General features: G+C 36.7%; 1 protein-coding gene across 1 annotated transcript in view; it reads left to right on the forward strand.

The window, feature by feature from the left end:
- The window catches only part of LOC149560462 (histone deacetylase 6-like), a 58,427-nt gene extending 39,436 nt beyond the window's left edge, over nucleotides 1-18,991 (forward strand). The window contains exons 5-8 of the mRNA XM_089824692.1: nucleotides 17,667-17,757; nucleotides 17,854-17,993; nucleotides 18,257-18,323; nucleotides 18,518-18,991. Of these exons, the coding sequence (XP_089680818.1) occupies nucleotides 17,667-17,757; nucleotides 17,854-17,993; nucleotides 18,257-18,323; nucleotides 18,518-18,556 (337 nt within the window). The 3' untranslated portion in view covers nucleotides 18,557-18,991. The remainder of the gene's footprint in view (nucleotides 1-17,666; nucleotides 17,758-17,853; nucleotides 17,994-18,256; nucleotides 18,324-18,517) is intronic.
- Nucleotides 18,992-19,997: the final 1,006 nt, after the last annotated feature.

The raw sequence follows: 19,997 nt of genomic DNA on the forward strand, positions 1-19,997 counted from the left end.
TATGCTTCCACTTGATCAAATTCAAAGGACTCATGTACTTCTCTTGGATCTACAAATGTTCCATATGGCTTGAAGACAATCAAATTACTTCATATTGAAGATTAAGTTGCAGATTTTTGTAAATTATGGGTTTAATACCCTTTGATGTAATTACCCCAAGTAAAGATTAAAGGGGGGTGTTAGAAGTTGTAATCTTTCCTTGGTGTATTTATAAACCAAGGTTAGACCTTCTTTATTTATTGTTGTAATATATTAGGATATAAGCCAAGGTATCCTAATATATTTCTTTTTTGTCCTTTTTCCACTACATCTTATTTTGTCATCTAGTGGAATATGTAAGGACAAATATATATTGTAATTTCTAATTTTAGATTATTCCTCCTTAAGAGGAATCTCACACTTAGCCTCACACACTTATGAATGGTGGCATTCATAGACATGGGAGTTACATTCTAACTCCTCTCTCTCATCTCTATTTAAGAGATGACCCTCTTCTCTCATTTAACAATGAGGTTTCTTCCTCTTCTCAATTATTGTATGAGCATTGCTCTCTATCTCTCTCTCTCTTTCTTCTTAGGCTTTTCATGCCTCATTCATAATGTCACAAGGGGTTTTCTTTGCTTTCCCCTTTCCAAATATCTTGTCTCATGGTGTTGGAGCTTGAAGCTTTCTCTCTCCTATTTTATGGTAATATCTTTTCATGCATTTACTCACTTAGATTCTTTCCTGGTATTGTTTATTTGCAGATTTCTTTTTCCATTTCTAACAATATAAAATTGAAGACTTTGAAGAACTTGATTTGACAGTAGTTGATGGACTTATAATCCCTTGCAAAAAGAAAATTAGACAGCTCAACATTCTTGTAGAGGAGCATTAGACGTGTGATGACTTTTATAGTATTATCTTAGGAGAAATTGACTTAGTTTTGGGCATTTAGTGGTTGTGTTTTCTTAGGGAAATCACACACAACTTTCAATCTTCGGAATTTATGTTTTATTATGAAGGAAAGGAGGTAACACTTACGGAACTTCCTATTGAGAAAACTAACTTGATTGCTGCAAAAAGTATGAAAGCATCCAACTACAATCAGCCAGTTATAAATATAAACTCTCTGTGCACAGGTCATTCATCTCACAACGAAGCAGTGTAGAAACGAGTCTGTTGGAGAGGCAATTCAAGATTATATTTGAAGATATTAGTCAACCAAGCATATAGAAGCTTTGCAAAAAATTAACATATAATTGGAGAGGCAAATTGACGAGGTTAGATTTGAAGATGTTAGCCAGCCAGGCACATCAAGTGGATGGATGCATAAATTTACAGGGGTGATTTCAGATACTAATAACTCCAAAAGTATTCAGTCAAATAGAGAAGAAATTTTGGAGCATCTTAGTTGTGATTGCTTCAGACTGTAATGTCCCCTTTCCAAAATGAAGCCAAGTTGAAACCTAAATTCTCATCATTCCTTTCTTGTGGGCCTTGGAAATTTTACACTAGAAAATTGGGATGATAATAATAATTCAAGAGGATCAAAATCTCATAAAAGGAGTGTTGTGAGGTTTTCACACCATCGCCCCAAAATTTTGGGGACCCCCCTTTTTTTTGATCGCCTCGGCAAATTTTTGGATTGTCCAACAATTTTGAGAATTTTGAGCCTTGGACACTTTCGGGCCAGTGGGAGAAAGGTTAGATTTATTTTTACCCAGTTTCAACTTGATTTTCCAAAGCCACCAATTCTATTCTTATGCCGAACAAATTTCAAAGTTAATTCCAACTTGATAGGATAAAATTGTAAATTTTGCAATTAGACATTTTCTTTTGAAAATCTAGATATAAATGCGTAAATTTAAAAATTCTTTCAAAAGAAAAATTTTTTGCTAGACTTAAGTTTTGGAAAATCTCAAATTTTTCTTTGGTGAAAATTTTAATTTTGTTGAAATGGGGCTAAATTGCAAAAAATCGATTTTTGCTTCTAGATGCAATTTTATTTTATTTTTATTGGCATAGCCAAATCGATTTAGAGAGAAATTTCAAAAAATTGGCTTTAATAGATTAAAATTGCCTTGAAAACTTTTTGCCTTTAACAAAATTGGTAATTTAATATTAAAAAAATGGCTTTTGGTTAGCCAAAATCCAAATTTAATGACGTATTAATTACTAAACCCTCATTAAATGGAAATATTTAACATCTCCAAGCCACCATTTAATTTCTTTTTGCAATTAAGAACTAATTGGCAATTTTAAAATGCAATTTTCCTTTTGGCAAAATTAATTTTGGTTAAGTATTTAATTGTGGGCCATAATTTTGCATTAATTATTTGTTTTTCTTTCTCCCAGGGTCCAAGTCGGCCAGCTTGGGGGGAGTAAGAAAATTGGGTATAAGAGGAGGCCTCTCTCCCATTTCTTCCTCACTTCTCACTTCTCCTTCTCAAGGTGTTGGTGATTTTGCAAGAGCAGATCTGCACTCTTCTTGCTTGGCAAAATTTGTGGAAGGCGAAATTTGTGGGAGCTGAAATTTGTGGAAGATAAAATTCTAATTTTTTCAAGAGGCTGCGATTTTTGCCCTAGGTTGGGTAATTTTATTTGGAGGTGAATTGCATGATAAATTTTTGATTTGCAAGGGATTTGAAGTTCTTAAGGTCAAGTCCTAATTCCGAAAAGTCGTTGTAAGATTATTGGTTAAGGTGAATTTTCATCATCTAGAGTTGCAAGGGGTCCTTAAGATGACATCCTTCTTTCGTTCTAGTCTAAGGATTGCTCCTCTTGGTTCTTCTTGCCTTCTGGTCCACCACTCTACCATCTCGTAATAGGGCGACGAGCATGGAGGATGTTAGTGCAAGTAAGAATCCCAAGTGGGCAAACACTAAGAAAGACAAAGAGGATATGATGCCCAAAACTTCCTTCTTCTCGAAAATGAAGAGAATAACCGACACCAATATCGGTACAGTGGACATGATACGGATGAGGGAAAGACTGAAGGAAGGACAATCCCCTTTGGCAAAGAGGATATCAATGAGACAGATTTTGGATCGAGATTGGATGAGCTGGGAAAGGTTGCCATCAGGAAGAAACATTTGGGCACCCTTTCCTCTCTCAGTGCTTTTATTGGATTTGAGAAAGACTATGAGAAGGATCATGAAAGGATACTACAAGTAGCGAGCAGCGTGGCGAAGTCAGCAGAACTTAGGGCGAAGCACACACCTTGTCCTCCTATGGAAGAAGTTAACGAAAGGCTAGCTAAGTTCATTGCCTTAGCTAAGAAAATGAAAGAAAAGGGAAGATTTATATTAGAAGATCATTTGATGTAAGCCCAAGTGGCAATTTTCCTTTCTTCTAGAATAGGACTAGTGTCTATTTCTGATTGGCCACCATTTTGGTGCCTTCTCATTGGTTGCCACTTTTTGCACTTTTTCATTGGTCCATTGATGAGGTGGCAGCTTCTCATTGGCCGATGGGGTGGCAACCCTAATTAGGGTTTTAAGGATCTAATTTGGATCGTTGATCTTGTTTTGATCTCCACCGTCCATTGTATTTTTGGCCCCTATAAAAGGCCATTTGCTCTCACTTGTAAAGGGTTGGAGAAATTGTTGCGAAGATAATACCAAGATTGCTCTCTTTTTCATTGTTGCGATTTGCATGTTGATTAAGAACATTGGGTATTATTGCATGTTTTCTACTCCCACTTAGTTAGATTTCCTTTCAAGTTGTTAAAGTTGGTTTCATTTCAAGTTGCTAAGTAGGAGTGAAGTAGATGGATAGTTGTATGGTAGCATTGGTAAATGTTTGATAGGGACCAATACTAGACCACTAGCATCCTAGCGGCTGGTTGGGAAGCTTTGTGTGGTAAGCTAGTTTATCATTCCTTTGAATCATTGCACTTGTGAAAGTGAGGCCGTTGGTCAGCTCTCATTAGGTTCGATCTCCGGCCATTTGCTAACCTTCCATTCATAGGAGTAGGAATAGAATAGTGAGTAGTTGGGTAGTTGAAGTAGAGAGAGAGAAGTTAGAAAGGTAAGTCAAGCATCGGAACACATCCATTCACCTTCCACAACCACCGTTTTCCCATCAACATCATCATCGGCAGACACACCGTCCATCATCACTACCATCAACATTATCTGCCACCCGCACATTTCACAAACCGAGCCACCATCACCTTCATCCCACCAAAGTCTAAGTCATTCTCGAAAGAATAGCGTAAGGCCGCCTACATGATTATCAGCAAATCACATCGATAAAACTGAGCGAGTATCCACAAGAGTAAGGAACATTGGAGTTATTCTCATATCCCATGAGCAATAACTTTTCAAGAGAGGAATTGTATGTTTGATACTCCATATCAAATGTTCAATTGCTAATATGTTATGTAAGTGATACAAAACTCGCATCAACAAGGAGTCACACAAGTGTTATTATAAAATTTAATTGTAATAAAGAGGGCCTAATAACTCGAGAAATATTCAATCAAGTGGAGAATAAATTTTGGAGCATCTTAGTTGCAATTGTGCAAAGACAAATAAGCTTTGGAATGGTTGACTTTAGTGTTCCCTTTTCAAAGAAGCCAAATTGAAACCCAAATGCTCATGATTCATTTCTTTTGGGCCTTGGGGATTTTGCACTAGGAAAATTGAAGTTTAATAATAAATTATAATTCAAGAGGATCATAATGTCATAAAGCATAAGTGTTGTTATAAAATGTAACTATAATAAAGAGGGCCCAAAGTAAAGTGAAACTATAAACTAAGGTCTCTTATAATTAAAGTTAATTTTAAACTATTCCTTTAAAATGTCAATCAAGAGCCATGAAGGAAATTCAAAGAGTTATGTCTTTTGGAGGAAAGCTCTGTATAAGAGAGGTCAATTGAGGAGGGATATTGATCAACCATTCTAGTTTCTGATGTCCACAACTTGATGGAGCATTGGACTTGGGTTCAGTTTAACTCAAGGATGAAAACCCTTTAGATCTGGGCATACACGATCTAATTTCAGATTGCAATCAAAGATTTAGTCTATAAATTGGAGTGCCACATCTAGGAATTAGCTTAAACGAATCTAAAAGACACAGTGACGATTTTGGGCATGTTGGATGGCCAATTCAAGATCAAATTCATCAGTCTTTCATTCCTAAACATGCCATACCAATGCAGTTGTGAGTGGCAACAATTTTGAGTCAATTTTGGAAAATGTCCAATTGGAAAGTGTGCCAAGTTTTCAGGGATAGATCATTGCCACAAATAATGGTTTTGACAGTTGGAGAGCAGATTTGAAGACAAAATTGAGGACAGCTTTAGCTCCCTGAAATTGAGGACAGATTCAGCTATTCAGATGCTAGGGTTACTGGTGTAAATTCGTAACATACATTCTAGAAGAAGAAGAAAAGGAGTTAACAATGAATAAAGGAAATATTCTTTAAATTAAAATTACAGAAATAACTGCTTTCATTTTCATATGGACATGAATAATAGAAGTTCGCTATTTAACCAAAAAGAAGATTAACAACTAACTTTACATAAAAATCTGATTAAGTTATTCATTTTCTTTAATATGAAAAGAAGGAATCAAACAAACTGATTTCACATGAAGAGGAAATTAATAATTTTCCATTTCTTATAATTGAAATAAAGTAAGTGTTAACTGAAATAATTGCCAACATATAAACCATGGAACCTCTCTTGATTGTTTGGGGTTTTCTATCACCCAATCATTGATCTTACAATCTTGACCTAACAGGGCCCCGCACAACTTCTATACAGAATTGGTCTGACTCTTCCCAGGGAAGCAAACATGGGATTCAATTTTTTATGCCATTCGAGACTTGGTGCAGAACCTACAACTGTCTTAGCCAGTCAACTTGTAGACATCTTTGCCTATCAGGGCGACTTTTCTAGCTAGACATTGCCCTATTCGTTCTAGTGATTGCTGATTACTACTAGTAGCATAGTACCTCCTCGGAAAGTTTTAAAGGTACAAGCACCATACTTTGTGCTGTCATTGTCACCACCAGACTCATTAAGAGTCTTTATGACTTCTTATGTCTCCATGACCTCATGGACTCATTGTCTGAAATCAATTATATTACCACCATCTCTTGGCCAAATGATCATATTCCTAAGCGTCTTGGTTGACCATAATTTATCTTGATAACCTACTAAAATGGTTCAGGTTAGGTAGTATGTTGTGGAACTAAAAACTCATAAAACAAACAAACAAACCCTACTAAATAATTATTTCTCACACAGAACAGTTTGGCGAGTTGTTACTACAACTTTCTTCACAACTTTCTTCACCTTAGTCCCTCTAGCATACAATATTATGCTAACCCATATGAACGCTGGCACCCCCCTTTCTAGTGTGAACACGGGGAGAAAGTACATTACATGAACTAGAAACAGAATCAGAGTTTTTTGGGCGATGCAGATGCGGAAGGGTGTATATATATATATATATATATAAATACACAAAGAAATGAGGTAAGTAATTTCGGTCTTGTATTCTTACCTTCAAGATCAAAAAATGATCTACACTGTTTCTTTCAAGTATTTTGTTTAGATGCAAAATCACTAGAAAGTTATTTGTACAAGGTACATAATCTGCAATCTGTTTACTTGTTTCAGATTAGGAATAGATTAATAAAAAAAATCTTGCCCTATAATTTGAAGAGAGAATTTCCTTTCACTGTTTGTCAAAAAAATGGCAACTTAAAATGCCATCAAACTTGAAAAGCTTCACAAAATGCATTTCCATATAAGCTTAACTAGCCAAATTTAATTGGTTTGTGGGGAGCTGGACATTATTGGAGTTTTGTAGACAGCCAAAGGAGCTGTGGAATCACTTAAGCACTAAGCATATAGTCACATTTGGTTGAATTTTTCACCCACAAAGAGTTTCTTTGAGGCATCTCTGTCTCATTGTTGTCCAAATCTGTCATATTGGCTCTTATTTTTCATTACATTTGTTTAATTATTTCACTCATTTTACTCATGATTTAAGCCCGTGGTTGCTCCCAAGTGCCTTGTGGGTGCCACTCGGATGCCACTCACAGGAACTTGAATGTGTCTAGATGCCCTATGCCACTCATAGGCACCCAGATGTGTCCGGATGCTTGTTCAGGCATCTAGACGCATTTGGGAACTTGTGAGTGGCATCCGGGTGGCACCCACAGGACACTCGTCCGTATCAGCTTCCGCCTCTAGCCTCCAACACCTGTTCGTATCAGCTTCCGCCTCTAGCCTCCAGGAGGCTGCATCGGTAACATAGAACAAAATCACAAGCCTATACATACTTTTAGATTTGCATACTTGATGAAGTACATGGCATGAAAATCACCAAAGGAGATGTCCTAGCCCCCAACAAATAACCACATAGTGCAAGAATTACAATAACATAGAGATTTAGACCTAGTCAATTCTCCTAATATAATCATAAGATTTACATCCAACATGCCTGGCTGTAAGGCCTTTTGGGTTACGGCCAAATACATAAGCAAATACAACAACTACTTCGCAAGATCTTGCAAGATCCAAACCTTGGCTAGCTCACATCCACAAATTGGTAGAATCTCCAAGAAGAATCTAAACTTGTGCTTGCAAGCCACCAAGCAACCTCCTTGTTTCCCAATCTGTAGCCACTAGCTCTGCTAACAAACTTCGCTCCTCTCTGCTACTCTTCTTCTCCATGCTGGATGAATAATGATTCTAGACTCCACAAAACCCTCCACTTATACCCAACTAAGCCACAAGTCAACCTAGCAAGTTACACATTAAATAAACCCTTACATTAAATAAACCCTCGAGCTACAAGCCGACTTGGCAACAAACACTAAATACATGAAATAATGCCACCTATGTTGATCCGGGGGATAAAAATCAGTGAAAAATAAAATGTTTCCAATGCTCCGAGAATCAACATCATTACAAAGTGTTCAAAATTATGACTCCAACGCAACTTGAACGATCAAAATTAGAGTATAGATGACCAAGTTATGACCGGTCAAAGTTTGGTCAAATTGGGACTAAAGGCCATAAAAAGGTAAAAAATTAATCATCTCAAAAGTGGTCAACAATGGATTTCAAATTGAAGAGCTCATCAAGAGCTTTCCAACGATATTCATTTCGTCGAAAAAGGAGCTTGTATGTTGAAGTTATGCACATTTGAATTTGGAAGAAAAATACAAATATTGATGACATCATCATGACATCAGCGAAGTGACATGGCAGCTTCAAGCTATCAACATCTGACACATGGCATTTGGAAGGAAGGTTTGTTTTCAAAAAGTACATGGTTGGATTTGAACCCACAACCACTTTCCAAACGGTTTTCCTAAACAATCGCCACACCACAAACGAAATTTACTAAACTTTGGAGGGAGTTTCATTTTAAATTATAACAAACCGTCAAATAGAGTGATGGAGGGCGGTGAGGGTTGAACCCCTGACCACCGGCCTTCCAAAATGGAGGGTCACTGTTGAGCCATTTATAGCAATATGATATTAGCGATGCATATGCTATTTGAAAGTTATTTTAACCGCCAACCTTAGTTAAATAAGGTTTATTTTGTTAAGATAGCCCCTGAAAATGAAATAAGGCCATATTTGAAAAATGGCCAAGGGGTTATGACGAGATGTAATTTCTTAAGAAGGCCTATTATTATATTATTTTATTTTAGCCTATTTTAGGCTAATTTTGTATTTAAAAGTGGGGTAGGAGGCCATTTTCAAGGCATGAAAATTATTCAGAACATCCAGATGATGAGAAGACTACGATTTTGGGGACTTGGTGATTATTCCTGCACATTAGAGAATAATGCTGTTAATGTGCTTGAAGGGAGTTGTTTCAAACACTTGTAATCGATTCTTGGAGTTAATCGGATCGGTCCCCCTATTGGAGTTGGACCCGGAGACGTAGTCCATACCGAACGAACTCCGAAATCAAATGTGTTGTCTCTCTCTCTCTCTCTCTCTCTCTCTCTCCTTCTGTTATTTTTTTTTTTGTGTTGTTCTTTATTTGCAATTACGTTAATTTGATTCATTAAAAGTTTTAAATTAACTTTATGTAATTGGTTAACATTCCTCTGTAATAGTCCTAGATCCTAGTAATCAGATCAAATTTGGTATTAGAGCTTTTGTTGGAATAGTATTGCAGATTTGAATGTTAACAAGATCCAGGTTGAATCAAGGCGAAGGTGACCTTGAAGAGCTAATGCATCGTCCCAGATGGAAGATAAAGGTGGTGGACAAGGTTTGGAAGACCAAAGTATCCAAAGGACTTTTTAGAATTTGCAATCAATTTTAGAAGTTTTGTTACAGGAAAAAGAAGAAAGGTTGCAGAAACGTGCTACTCATGGAAACAAAGGGAAAAAGAAAGGCGCTGATCGCGATCCTCCAAAGACACCTCTATCTTCTCCCTCTTCTCTTTCTTCTCCATCTTCTCCCTTTTCTCCTTCTTCTATGCATTCTAAATCTTCTGATATTTTAAAGGGTGGACATAAGCCTCAAATCAAGTTGGATGTAAAGTTTGACTTGCCGAAGTATTGCGGGGAGTTAAATGCCGAGACATTAGATGACTGGATTCAGCAAGTAGAAGTCCATTGTAGAGTTCAAAACCTTGTAGATGATGTTGATAGAATTCAGTTAGCCACTCATCGGTTAGGTGGTGTAGCTCTAACCTGGTGGGAGAGTAAGACTCGGGTTGAAACTTCACAGCATGGTAAGTTCAAATTGTCTTGGTTAGAATTTGTTAGTGCTTTAAAGAAGCAATTCTACCCTTTATGCCATATGCAATAGTTGATGAATTGGCAACATTTTAGGCAAGGGAAAGGTTAGTTTGTCCAGGAGTACACTCATGAGTTCTGTAAAAACGCTATTTCCTTAAATGTCCCATTGTATACCTAGGACACCTTACTCAAGTATATAGGCGGTCTTCATCTTACCTAAGGCATTCTATTCTCATTCTGAATCCTTGTAATTTCGATGAAGTATGTGTCTAGGCAACACATTTAGAGTCAAGAGGTAAGGGTACTTTCATTGATAAGTCTGATAAAAAGCCATCTAAGTTTGAGGAAAAGTCCAAAGGCAAAGGAAAGAGTAAAAAGATAGCTACAATATAGAAAAAGGGTGAGAAACCCACATGCTCACATTACAAGAAAGAAGGGCATGATGATTCTAAGTGCTGGAAGTTGCATCCTGAAAAGAGGCTGAAGCGATTTGGTGGAAATAAAGGCAAACAAAAGACTGCTGCTGTAGTTCAATAGGATCTTGGATTTGATTCTGAAGATGAAATGCAAATCGTTGCTACTGGGATCCAAGGTAAAGGAAAAGATATTTCTCTTTCATCAGCTACCAGTTCTTCTAGCATAAGTGCAAGTACGAGTAAAGATTCTTCTCCTAAGAATGATAAGAAAAGGAATGAATTATTTCACATTCGAGTTGTCATCAAGCATAATAAGGTTGATACATTATTCTTCTCCTAAGAATGATAAGAAAAGGAATGAATTATTTCACATTCGAGTTGTCATCAAGCATAATAAGGTTGATACATTATTTGATACGGGTTCTCAAGTTAATTTGACATCTGAGGAAGTTTTTAAGAAGCTTAATCTGCCTACAACACCTCATCCAAAGCCATATCCTCTTGGATGGGTTTGCAATGATGTGCATTTACCGGTAACCAAGCAATGTAAGTTAAGATTTGCTATCATTGCAAACTTTGTAGATGAGGTAGAAGCTGATGTAGTCCCTCTAGATATTTGTGGTCATGTGCTTGGGAGTCCCTTTTTGTATGACCAATAGGCTATCTTCTATAGGGGGGAAAATAAGTATCATCTTTATAAAGATAAGATTGAATACATTGTACGGGCACATAAAACAAAGACTAATCTGGCCCTAGTTAATGTGGGTCAAATGAAAAGGTTAGTCAACTCTAGTAAGAATTTTGTGTTGACGATTGTAAAAGCCAAAGAAGATGAAACATTTGAGGCATTCAAGGGATGTGATCTCAAACATAAGGCTGAGATGGTCAAAGTTGTTTCAGCTTATGATGACTTGTTTCAAGAACAGAAAGGATTGCCTCCTAAGAGAGAGAGAGATACAACATGAGATCCAATTACAACCAGATGCGCCACTTCCTAATATCGACATGTACTGTTTATTAGTCTTGCAGAATGGAGAAATCAAGAAGCAAGTTCAAGAGCTAGTCAAGAAAGGAGTTTTCCGTCCTAGTACTTCTCCTTGTGGTTCTCCTATTGTGTTGGTTCCAAAGAAAGATGGGACTTGGAGAATGTGCATTGACTATAGGGCTCTGAACAAGATAACGGTAAAGAATAGGTACCCTTTGCCTAGAATTTATGATTTACTTGATCAATTGAAACATGCAATTTATTTCACTAAGCTAGATTTACGTAGCGGATATCATTAGATAAGAATTGTAGAAAGTGATATTTAGAAAACTTCTTTTAAGACAAAACAAGGACTTTATGGGTGGTTGTTTATGCCATTCGGGCTTTGTAATGCACCGGCTACATTCATAAGAGTCATGAATGATGTCTTTTGTCCTTTTATTGATGATTTTGTCATAGTCTATTTAGATGATATTCTTGTATTCAGTAAGCCTTGGGGTGATCATGTAATTCATGTAAAGAAAATATTTGATGTACTGAGAAAAGAAAAACTCTATGTAAAGACATCAAAATGCGAATTTGCTAAGACATCCTTAGTGTACTTAGGCTATGTCGTAGGAGATGGTTAGTTGAAAGTAGACCCTGTGAAGGTCGAATGTATTGTAAAATGGCCTAAGCCAAGTATAGTTACAGAAGTTAGGAGCTTTTTAGGTGCAGTCCAGTACTGGAGGAAGTTCATTGCAAACTTCTCTTATATTGCATCACCGTTGCATTCATTAACCATTACCAAGACAACTTTTCAGTGGGGAGGTCCGCAGCAGAAGGCTTTCAACACTTTGAAGGAAAAGTTGAGCACCGCACTAGTTCTGGCTTTACCAGATTTACATAATCATTTGAGATCGAGACAGATGCAAGAGGGTTTGCCATGGGAGTTGTACTCATGCAAAGAGGTAAACCAATCTGCTACCACTTTGAAACTTTATTAGGAGCAGTAAGTAACTATCCCACTTATGATAAGGAACTTTATGCTTTAGTTCAGAGTGTTAAGAAATGGAAACACTACTTAATGGGGAAAGAAACTGTAATCCACACTAATCATTAGCCACTTCAATATTTGCACTCACAGTCTAAATTGCAACAAAGTAGGCACTTTAGGTGGATGAGTTTTCTACAACAGTTTCATTTGGTAATTAAGTACAAGAAAGGTGTCCATAATAAAGTAGCAGATATGCTTTCTAGGCCTCTTGTTATGAATGCTTTGATAAGCCTTAGAATAGTTCTACGGTTCATGAAAGTTTTCAGGTTCAGTATGCTAATGATGGGAACTTTAAGGATATCTATGCAGCTTTAATCCAGGGTAAACATGTAGAAGAGAAAGACTATTATGTGCAGAATAACTTATTGTATCACTTTGGAAAATTATGCATTCCTAAAGATGAACAAGCACAGGTAATCCGTGAAGCACATACCTCTTTGATTGTAGGACATTTCAGGGTAAGTAAGACATTGGCTCAATTGCAAAAATATTGTTACTGTTCTCGTATGCAAGAAACTATCACTAAGTATATAAAAGGATGTGTAATGTGTGCAACTAACAAACCAAGTAATAGGAAATTTGGTTTGTACACACCATTACTTGTACCATCCCGTCCATGGGAAAGTGTGTCTATGGACTTTGTGGGAGGTTTACCTATGTCTAGGAAGGGTCATGATTATTTGTATGTAGTAGTTGATTGGTTCAGCAAAATGTGTATTTTAATGCCTTGTAAAAAGCAGGTCACTGCTGAACTGACAGCCCATATGTACTTTCAAAATTTATGGGTTCATTTTGGGTTATCCACTTTCATTGTATCAAATCGAGATTCTCGATTCTTAGGGTAATTTTGGTTAGAATTGTGGGGTCTCGTGCATACCAAGCTAAAGAAAAGTACAGCCTTCCATCCACAGATCGACGAATAGACATAGGTAGTGAACAAGACAGTTTTGCATTTGCTTAGAGGTTACTGCAGCAAGCATCCTAAGTTGTGGGATGAAAGTCTTCATTATGTGCAACATGCTTACAACCATGCGGCACATTCTTCTACAAAGAGGTCTCCTTTTGAGACTTGCTTCAGTTACTTGCCTAAAACACCAATGGATTTTGCTTTTGGCAAGGATGACATTATCGATGGATGCCATGATGCAGAAAGGGCTTTAAAGTTCATCCAAAAAGTTCAAGCAATCCATCAGGCAATAGAAGCACAGTTGGAGTAGAGCTAGGCAAAATATAAGGCTCGCCATGATAAGCATCACATTGATCATCAGTTTCAAGTTGGTGATAGAGTTTGGTTACATATCAGCAAGGAAAGAATGCAAGGTGAAGGAAGGAAGCTCAAGCCTATTAGGTATGGTCCTTTTGAAATCTTGGAAAAGTTTGGTACCAATGCCTTTCGCCTTAATCTTCCTCCATACATGCACATTTACTCAGTTGTCAATGTGGAGAACCTGAAGTTGTACGAGCCTCCAATGATCTTGGATACAGACATCGATGTTCAGGTTCCATCAGTTGATGATCTTTCACCAGAGTATATGTCAGAATTGCTAGAAGATGTTGTCCTAGACAGGAATGTTAGAACTTCACGAAGAGGACCAATTGAATACCTCTGAGTGGACTGAAGGGGATGCATCCAAGCAAGACAAGATGGAGGGAGATTGGTAAAGTGAGGGAACTATACCCTCACCTACTTTCGGAGTAATCAAACTTTCAGAGATTTGAAAGCTCTTTAGTAGGGAGGCTTGATCTGGGGGATAAAAATTAGTGAAAAATACAATGTTCCCAATGCTTCGAGAATCAACATTATTACAAAGTGTTCAAAATTATGACTCCAACACAACTTGAATAGGCAAAATCAGAGTCCAAATGACCAAGTTATGACCGGTCAAAGTTTGGTCAATCTAGGACTAAAGGCCATAAAAGGTGAAAAATTAATCATCTCAAAAGTGGTCAACAATGGATTTCAAATTGAAGAGCTTGTCAAGAGCTTTCCAACGACGTTCATTTTGTCGAAAAAGGAGCTCATATGTTGAAGTTATGCACATTTGAATTTGGAAGAAAAATACAAATATTGATGACATCAGCAAAGTGACATGGCAGCTTTAAGCTATCAACATCTGACACATGGCATCTGGAAGGAAGGTTTGTTTTCAAAAAGTACATGGTCGGATTTGAACCCACAACCACTTTCCAAACGGTTTTTCTAAACAACCGCCACGCCACAAACAAAATTTACTATACTTTGGAGGGAGTTTCATTTTGAATTATAACAAACCGTCAAATAGAGTGATGGAGGCCGTCAGGGGTTGAACCCCTGACCACCGGCCTCCCAAAATGGGGGGTCACCATTGAGCCATTTATAGCAATATGATATTGAGCGATGCATATGCTATTTGAAAGTTATTTTAATCGCCAACCTTAGTTAAATAAGGTTTATTTTGTTAAGATAGCCCTTGAAAATGGAATAAGGCCATATTTGAAAAATGGCCAAGGGGTTATGACGAGATGTAATTTGTTAAAAAGGTCTATTATTATATTCTTTTGTTTTAGCCTATTTTAGGCTAATGTTGTATTTAAAAGGGGGGTCGGAGGCCATTTTCAAGGCATGAAAATTATTCAGAACATCCAGATGATGAGAAAGAGACTATGATTTTGGAGACTTGGTGATTATTCCTGCACATTAGAGAATAATGGTGTTAATGTGCTTGAAGGGAATTGTTTCAAACACTTGTAATTGATTCTTGGAGTTAATTGGATCGGTCCCCCTATTGGAGTTGGACCCGGAGACGTAGTCCATACCGGATGAACTTCGAAATCAAATGTTTTGTCTCTCTATCTCTCCTTTTTCCTTCTATTATTTCTTTATGTGTTGTCCTTTATTTGCAATTACGTTAATTTGATTCATTAAAAGTTTTAAATTAACTTTATGTAATTGGTTAGCATTCCTCTGTCATAGTCCTAGATCCTAGTAATCAGATCATATATAGCTTGGTAAATGAAATGCCTTTTTCCCTTTTTTCTCCATTTTTATTTTTATTCTTCTTCCTCTAATTTTCGTCACTCTCTCTCCACAATGTTTTTAAACTTATAAATTGAAATTATGCTCCCTTCATCATTGCATCAATACTACTATGTGGATTTTGCTACACATGATCACCTACATACAAGAATTTATCCAACTTTCAATTCAGTTAACATATCACCAGTCAACCACACTTCCAAAAAGTTTATTAGTTAGAGGAACTTGTTAGCCAGCTGCTCACCTATACAACTGTTTAAATTGTTACAATATCAAAAATATGTGATGAACCTGAAATAAAGCACCGGTCGGCCAGGCTGGCAGTGCTCTTAAGGCATCCTTTATTTGCCTATTAATTACACTACGAAATAAATAGCTGGCTCAGCCTTAACTGACTTAGGCGGGTAGTAATAAATTTAAATAAAAGTATTTTGTTTGTTTATTTCATGTTGGGCCTACCTTGCTTCCTTAGGTGTTATTCACCTATTTAGGAGGATGCTGTCTTTAGTTTTGGTTCGCTTGGTCAAATTACAATTGCCTCTGCACGAAGAGCAGGAGAGATGGAAGCCTCTCTGCCTGGGCAGGTTAGGATGCCCATTCTAAGTTTGTCCACTAGTTTCAGTAAGCAGATTGAAACCATTTACCATTAGCTCATTCTGTTTGTTCCCCTTTTCCAGTTCTGATCGCGAGGGAGATATTAGGTGTGTTGGTTCAGTGTGAAGAGGATTTTCCATCTGATATTGAAGTGAAGTAGCGGTGTTGTCACAAGTACTGTATTTGCATCATACCTGGAAGCACATTACAGGAGGATTAGGCTTGCAGGAGATGATTGGATACTCTAGTGGACAAGCTAAGAGTTGGGAAGCTGTGTTATGGTCATCTGGGAGTAGCCAGAGTGGGAGATACCAGTATGATGTTTTCTTTTAGAAGTTCCCACTGTTAGATAAAATGATAAATCGAGTAAATTTTAAACTGCTCTATCTTCATGAAAGATCAACAACATATATATGATTCTTGAGAATGTATTGAAGCTGTGTGATCTGGGCATTATCATGTTGAATATGTTTCACTTCTGTATTGCTGTAAGCTACAGTATTGAAATCTGGGAAGTTTGTTTCTTTTTGTGTAATTGGTTAAGCTTAAAGCAATTCGTATTCAGAATTTGTTAGGGATCTTTCAATATGTCTCTATTATCCTCCTCTCCAACTTAATAGGGGAACTTTTACAGTGTTCTCTATTGTAGCCACAATTATTGATGGTTGCCACTCGATCTCTAACACCATTGGAAACTGCCATTGCAACTGGAAATTACCTTGGCTATAGATGATTTGATGCAGAGTGAAAATGGAATATTGCTGTTATATTCTCCTCTCACAATGTGAGATTTCGACTTATTTAAAAACACAGATAAAATGAGAATACTATGAAATTACTAAAACTTCAATCTTTGAGTAATCATTAGATATTCTTCAACAACTTCCATTAGATCATCCAAATTATACACACTAGTTGATTCTAAAAATGGATCGAAGGCATTGAAGTTCAACTAACCGACAATGTTATTTTAAAATCTCCCTGAACGAAGCAATTTAGAACATCTTCAAGACTCACCCTCGAGCAGTTGGATTTGTCCTCTTACAAATGAAGGCAGGTCGCATCATGCTGAATTCGTGAATCAACAGTCAAAACTTACGGCTTGTTAGAAATTAGTTCTACAACAAATGGTTGAGGCCGTCTTCACTTATTGTCTCTTCTCCATGTCAATTTTTCAATGCCACCCGTTAAGACCAAAACTACACAACTAAATTACTTGACCTGTCAAGATTCAAAGAGGTTCACACTTCAATTTCTTTTATTTGGGATAGGCTTGGCCTTGGGCGGATTCTACTAATATTGCAAGGTGCCAAATGAGTGCACCTAGCAGGTCTCAGATGAACTCACTTTCTACTTGCACTACCATTTGTAGCCACATGCTCAGAAGACACGTCCATAAATTTTGGATCAATTGGAGGATTGCAATCATGCTGTGTCACTTTCTCCCTTAACTCTTTCTACTCCTTGTTCCAAATTTGAAGCTCCTTTGATTTGTTATGCTCTTGTTGTTATCACCAGTGATAAGCTTGACCCTGCCAATATGATTGTTTCTGAGTAGTTTACTGTAAGATGAAATATTGGTGATAGCACATTTTATTTCCTCTTTATTCTCCAAGGCTGAGGTGAATGTGGCATCGTAGTCGCCGAGTGAGTCAATTTCACGTTGGAATTTAGGGGGTTAATGTGTTAAATATTTTCTTCTTATGTTTTTAACAGAATGCTACTCATGGTGCTTTGAGGCCATATTAAACTTCACGAATTATGAACATCAAAATTAACACAATTTTCTGTTGTTATGTTTCTAAGATATTATTTTGATATATGAAGTACATTTATATACGGAGAATTAGAAATCTTCATTTGATCTTTATGCATATTTATTTGGGCGTTGTGGTGGAATTTTACAGAAATGCATTGCTAGAACAGCTGAGCAAAATACAACATGCTCCCAGTGTACCATTTCAAGAAAGGCCACCAGATACAGAATTTCCTGAAGAAGTAAGTTTAATGCTTTTAATGACTGTTTGAACCTTTTTATTTGAATCTAGCACAGACATCTTTTCCTGTTAATATAAGATTTTTCTCTTTCAATAGGAAGAAGAGGAGATGGAACGACAGTCAAATTGTCGAATCTGGGATGGGGAATATATTGGTTCAGAGTCTGAGGAAGACCATAAAGCCCAAAGTTGTGATGCAGATGGTTGTGAGAGATCTGTAGTCAAGCAGGAAAACAAGTAATAAGTGATTAATTTACTTATTGCTCTATAAGTGCTGCTTGAGTTGCTTTCGTTACCAAAATCACAGTAGCATGAAACATGCTCCATAGTTTTACAGGACAAATTTATCATGCTTACTAGTTTTGCAAAGTTTATAGTGGAGATTTTGAACTATGGTTTGGTTGTACTCTAGCATTTTTGCTATTTTGGTGTAGATCTATTTCTACAACAGAAGCATTTCTGAATTACTATATATGACAAAGAGTTGTTAATGGTTGCAGAACATTAGTGCCTATTTCTAGTGTTGAGCCCATGAAAACAGTAAACGAAGAAGGTGGTGCACCTACCGTAAGCACTTAATGTTTACCCTTAAAAAATGAACTATTGATTTATTTCCATTTTTTTGAAGGTAATATAAGCGGAAGTCAGAAAACAAGAGCTATAACTTGAGAAATTTTTGGTATAATCTCTATATAGTTCACATTTCTATTATTATAGAAGAATTAACATGAATTTTTGAAACTATGTCATGTTATAAGCAGACAAATAATGGAAATGAGTTGGACATTGATATGAGTTGAAGCTGGATGAGCACATTGATACGGAAAAGAAAGCACCCAATTATTGCCAACTGGTATCAGATGTTTGGACGCGCAAAAGTTATAACTCGTGCTAAGAAAGTGGTTGCACATCTTCAAGGACAAACCATTTTATCGGCATGTTTTGGTTTTTAAAATATCATATTCATGAGATGAATTTTCTTTTCGACAAGTGCAAGCTACATGTACAGAATGAGTCACATGAAAGATCTTATCTTTACCACTTCAAATGCTCGAAGCAGTGTATTTTGCCCAATTAGGTACAGTTGTAAAAATTGAATACAGATAATGGTTATTCAAAAATTACTAATTTTGGTAATATGATGTCAAACCCTATTGTGATTTCACAAATTTGAACAATTTCCTGTAACGCTATGAAGGGTTTTTGTAATTAAAGTTCCATTGCAGTTTGGGGAAGTCGAAACAGCAAAAGTTTTATTTGCTTTTTGTTTGTCATGTATTCTACTGAGAAGTCATTTATTATATTCATGTCATTAGTGTGTATATCTTTCGCCCTCTCAGATGAATCTACTCAGACAAAATGACTAAATTGCTCTTTTGTTATAATTTTAAAAGATCTCTTTTTACAATGACCTAGGATCCACCAATTGAGATTTGATAGCACCCTTTATTAGATATGTGAATGACAAAGATTTGTTAGCAGGTCACATTGTACAACATAGTTCTTCTGTATAAACAGAAAACCTATACTACGGACCTATGTGTACAACCACAAGCAAGTTACAGTCCATAAACATAAAGTAGAATAGATTCTATGAAATTTTATGGAATACTATAGCAGGGTGAATTGGGATTATATGGGCTTTAATGGCATTCTTAATCAGTGATCATGTCATGTAAAATGGATCAGAATTTTAATTCGCAACTGAGTGGTAGCTTGATGGCACTGGTCATTACAGAAGAGTGCAGACTAAGCGACAAATTCACCGAAATGAAAAGGACTTCTTCATTACCAAAGAAAACAAACATTTCTACTCATAATAAAAAGAAGATACAGACTTCGTAACTGAGTGGTAGCTTGATGGCTTTAATCATTACAGAAGAGTCCAGACTAAGTGACAAACTCATTGAGATGGAAAGAGCTCCCTCGTCGCCAAAGAGAGCAATCATTTCTACTCGTAATAAAGCAGATACAGACTGCATAATGTATCTGTATAGTGAAACTTACTAGGCATTCTCTTCTTACATTTTTTTGTCATTTTTAGGCCCTATCCTTGCTAACATGCCTTCTGGACATATGAGAAGTAACTATGAGAACAGGGAGAATTTTTCAGTAATAATATGCATTGCTCAATTTCCCAGATAGGCAATCATTGATGGACCACAAGGAAAATTCCAACATTTGATAAGTAGGAGATATTTTCCATAGCAAGTCAAAATTGCTATCAGGATTCAACGGTGT

This window comes from Cupressus sempervirens, chromosome 4, assembly GCF_028749045.1.
Source record: "Cupressus sempervirens isolate cs-2001-9-10 chromosome 4, ASM2874904v1, whole genome shotgun sequence".
Lineage (NCBI taxonomy): Eukaryota > Viridiplantae > Streptophyta > Pinopsida > Cupressales > Cupressaceae > Cupressus > Cupressus sempervirens.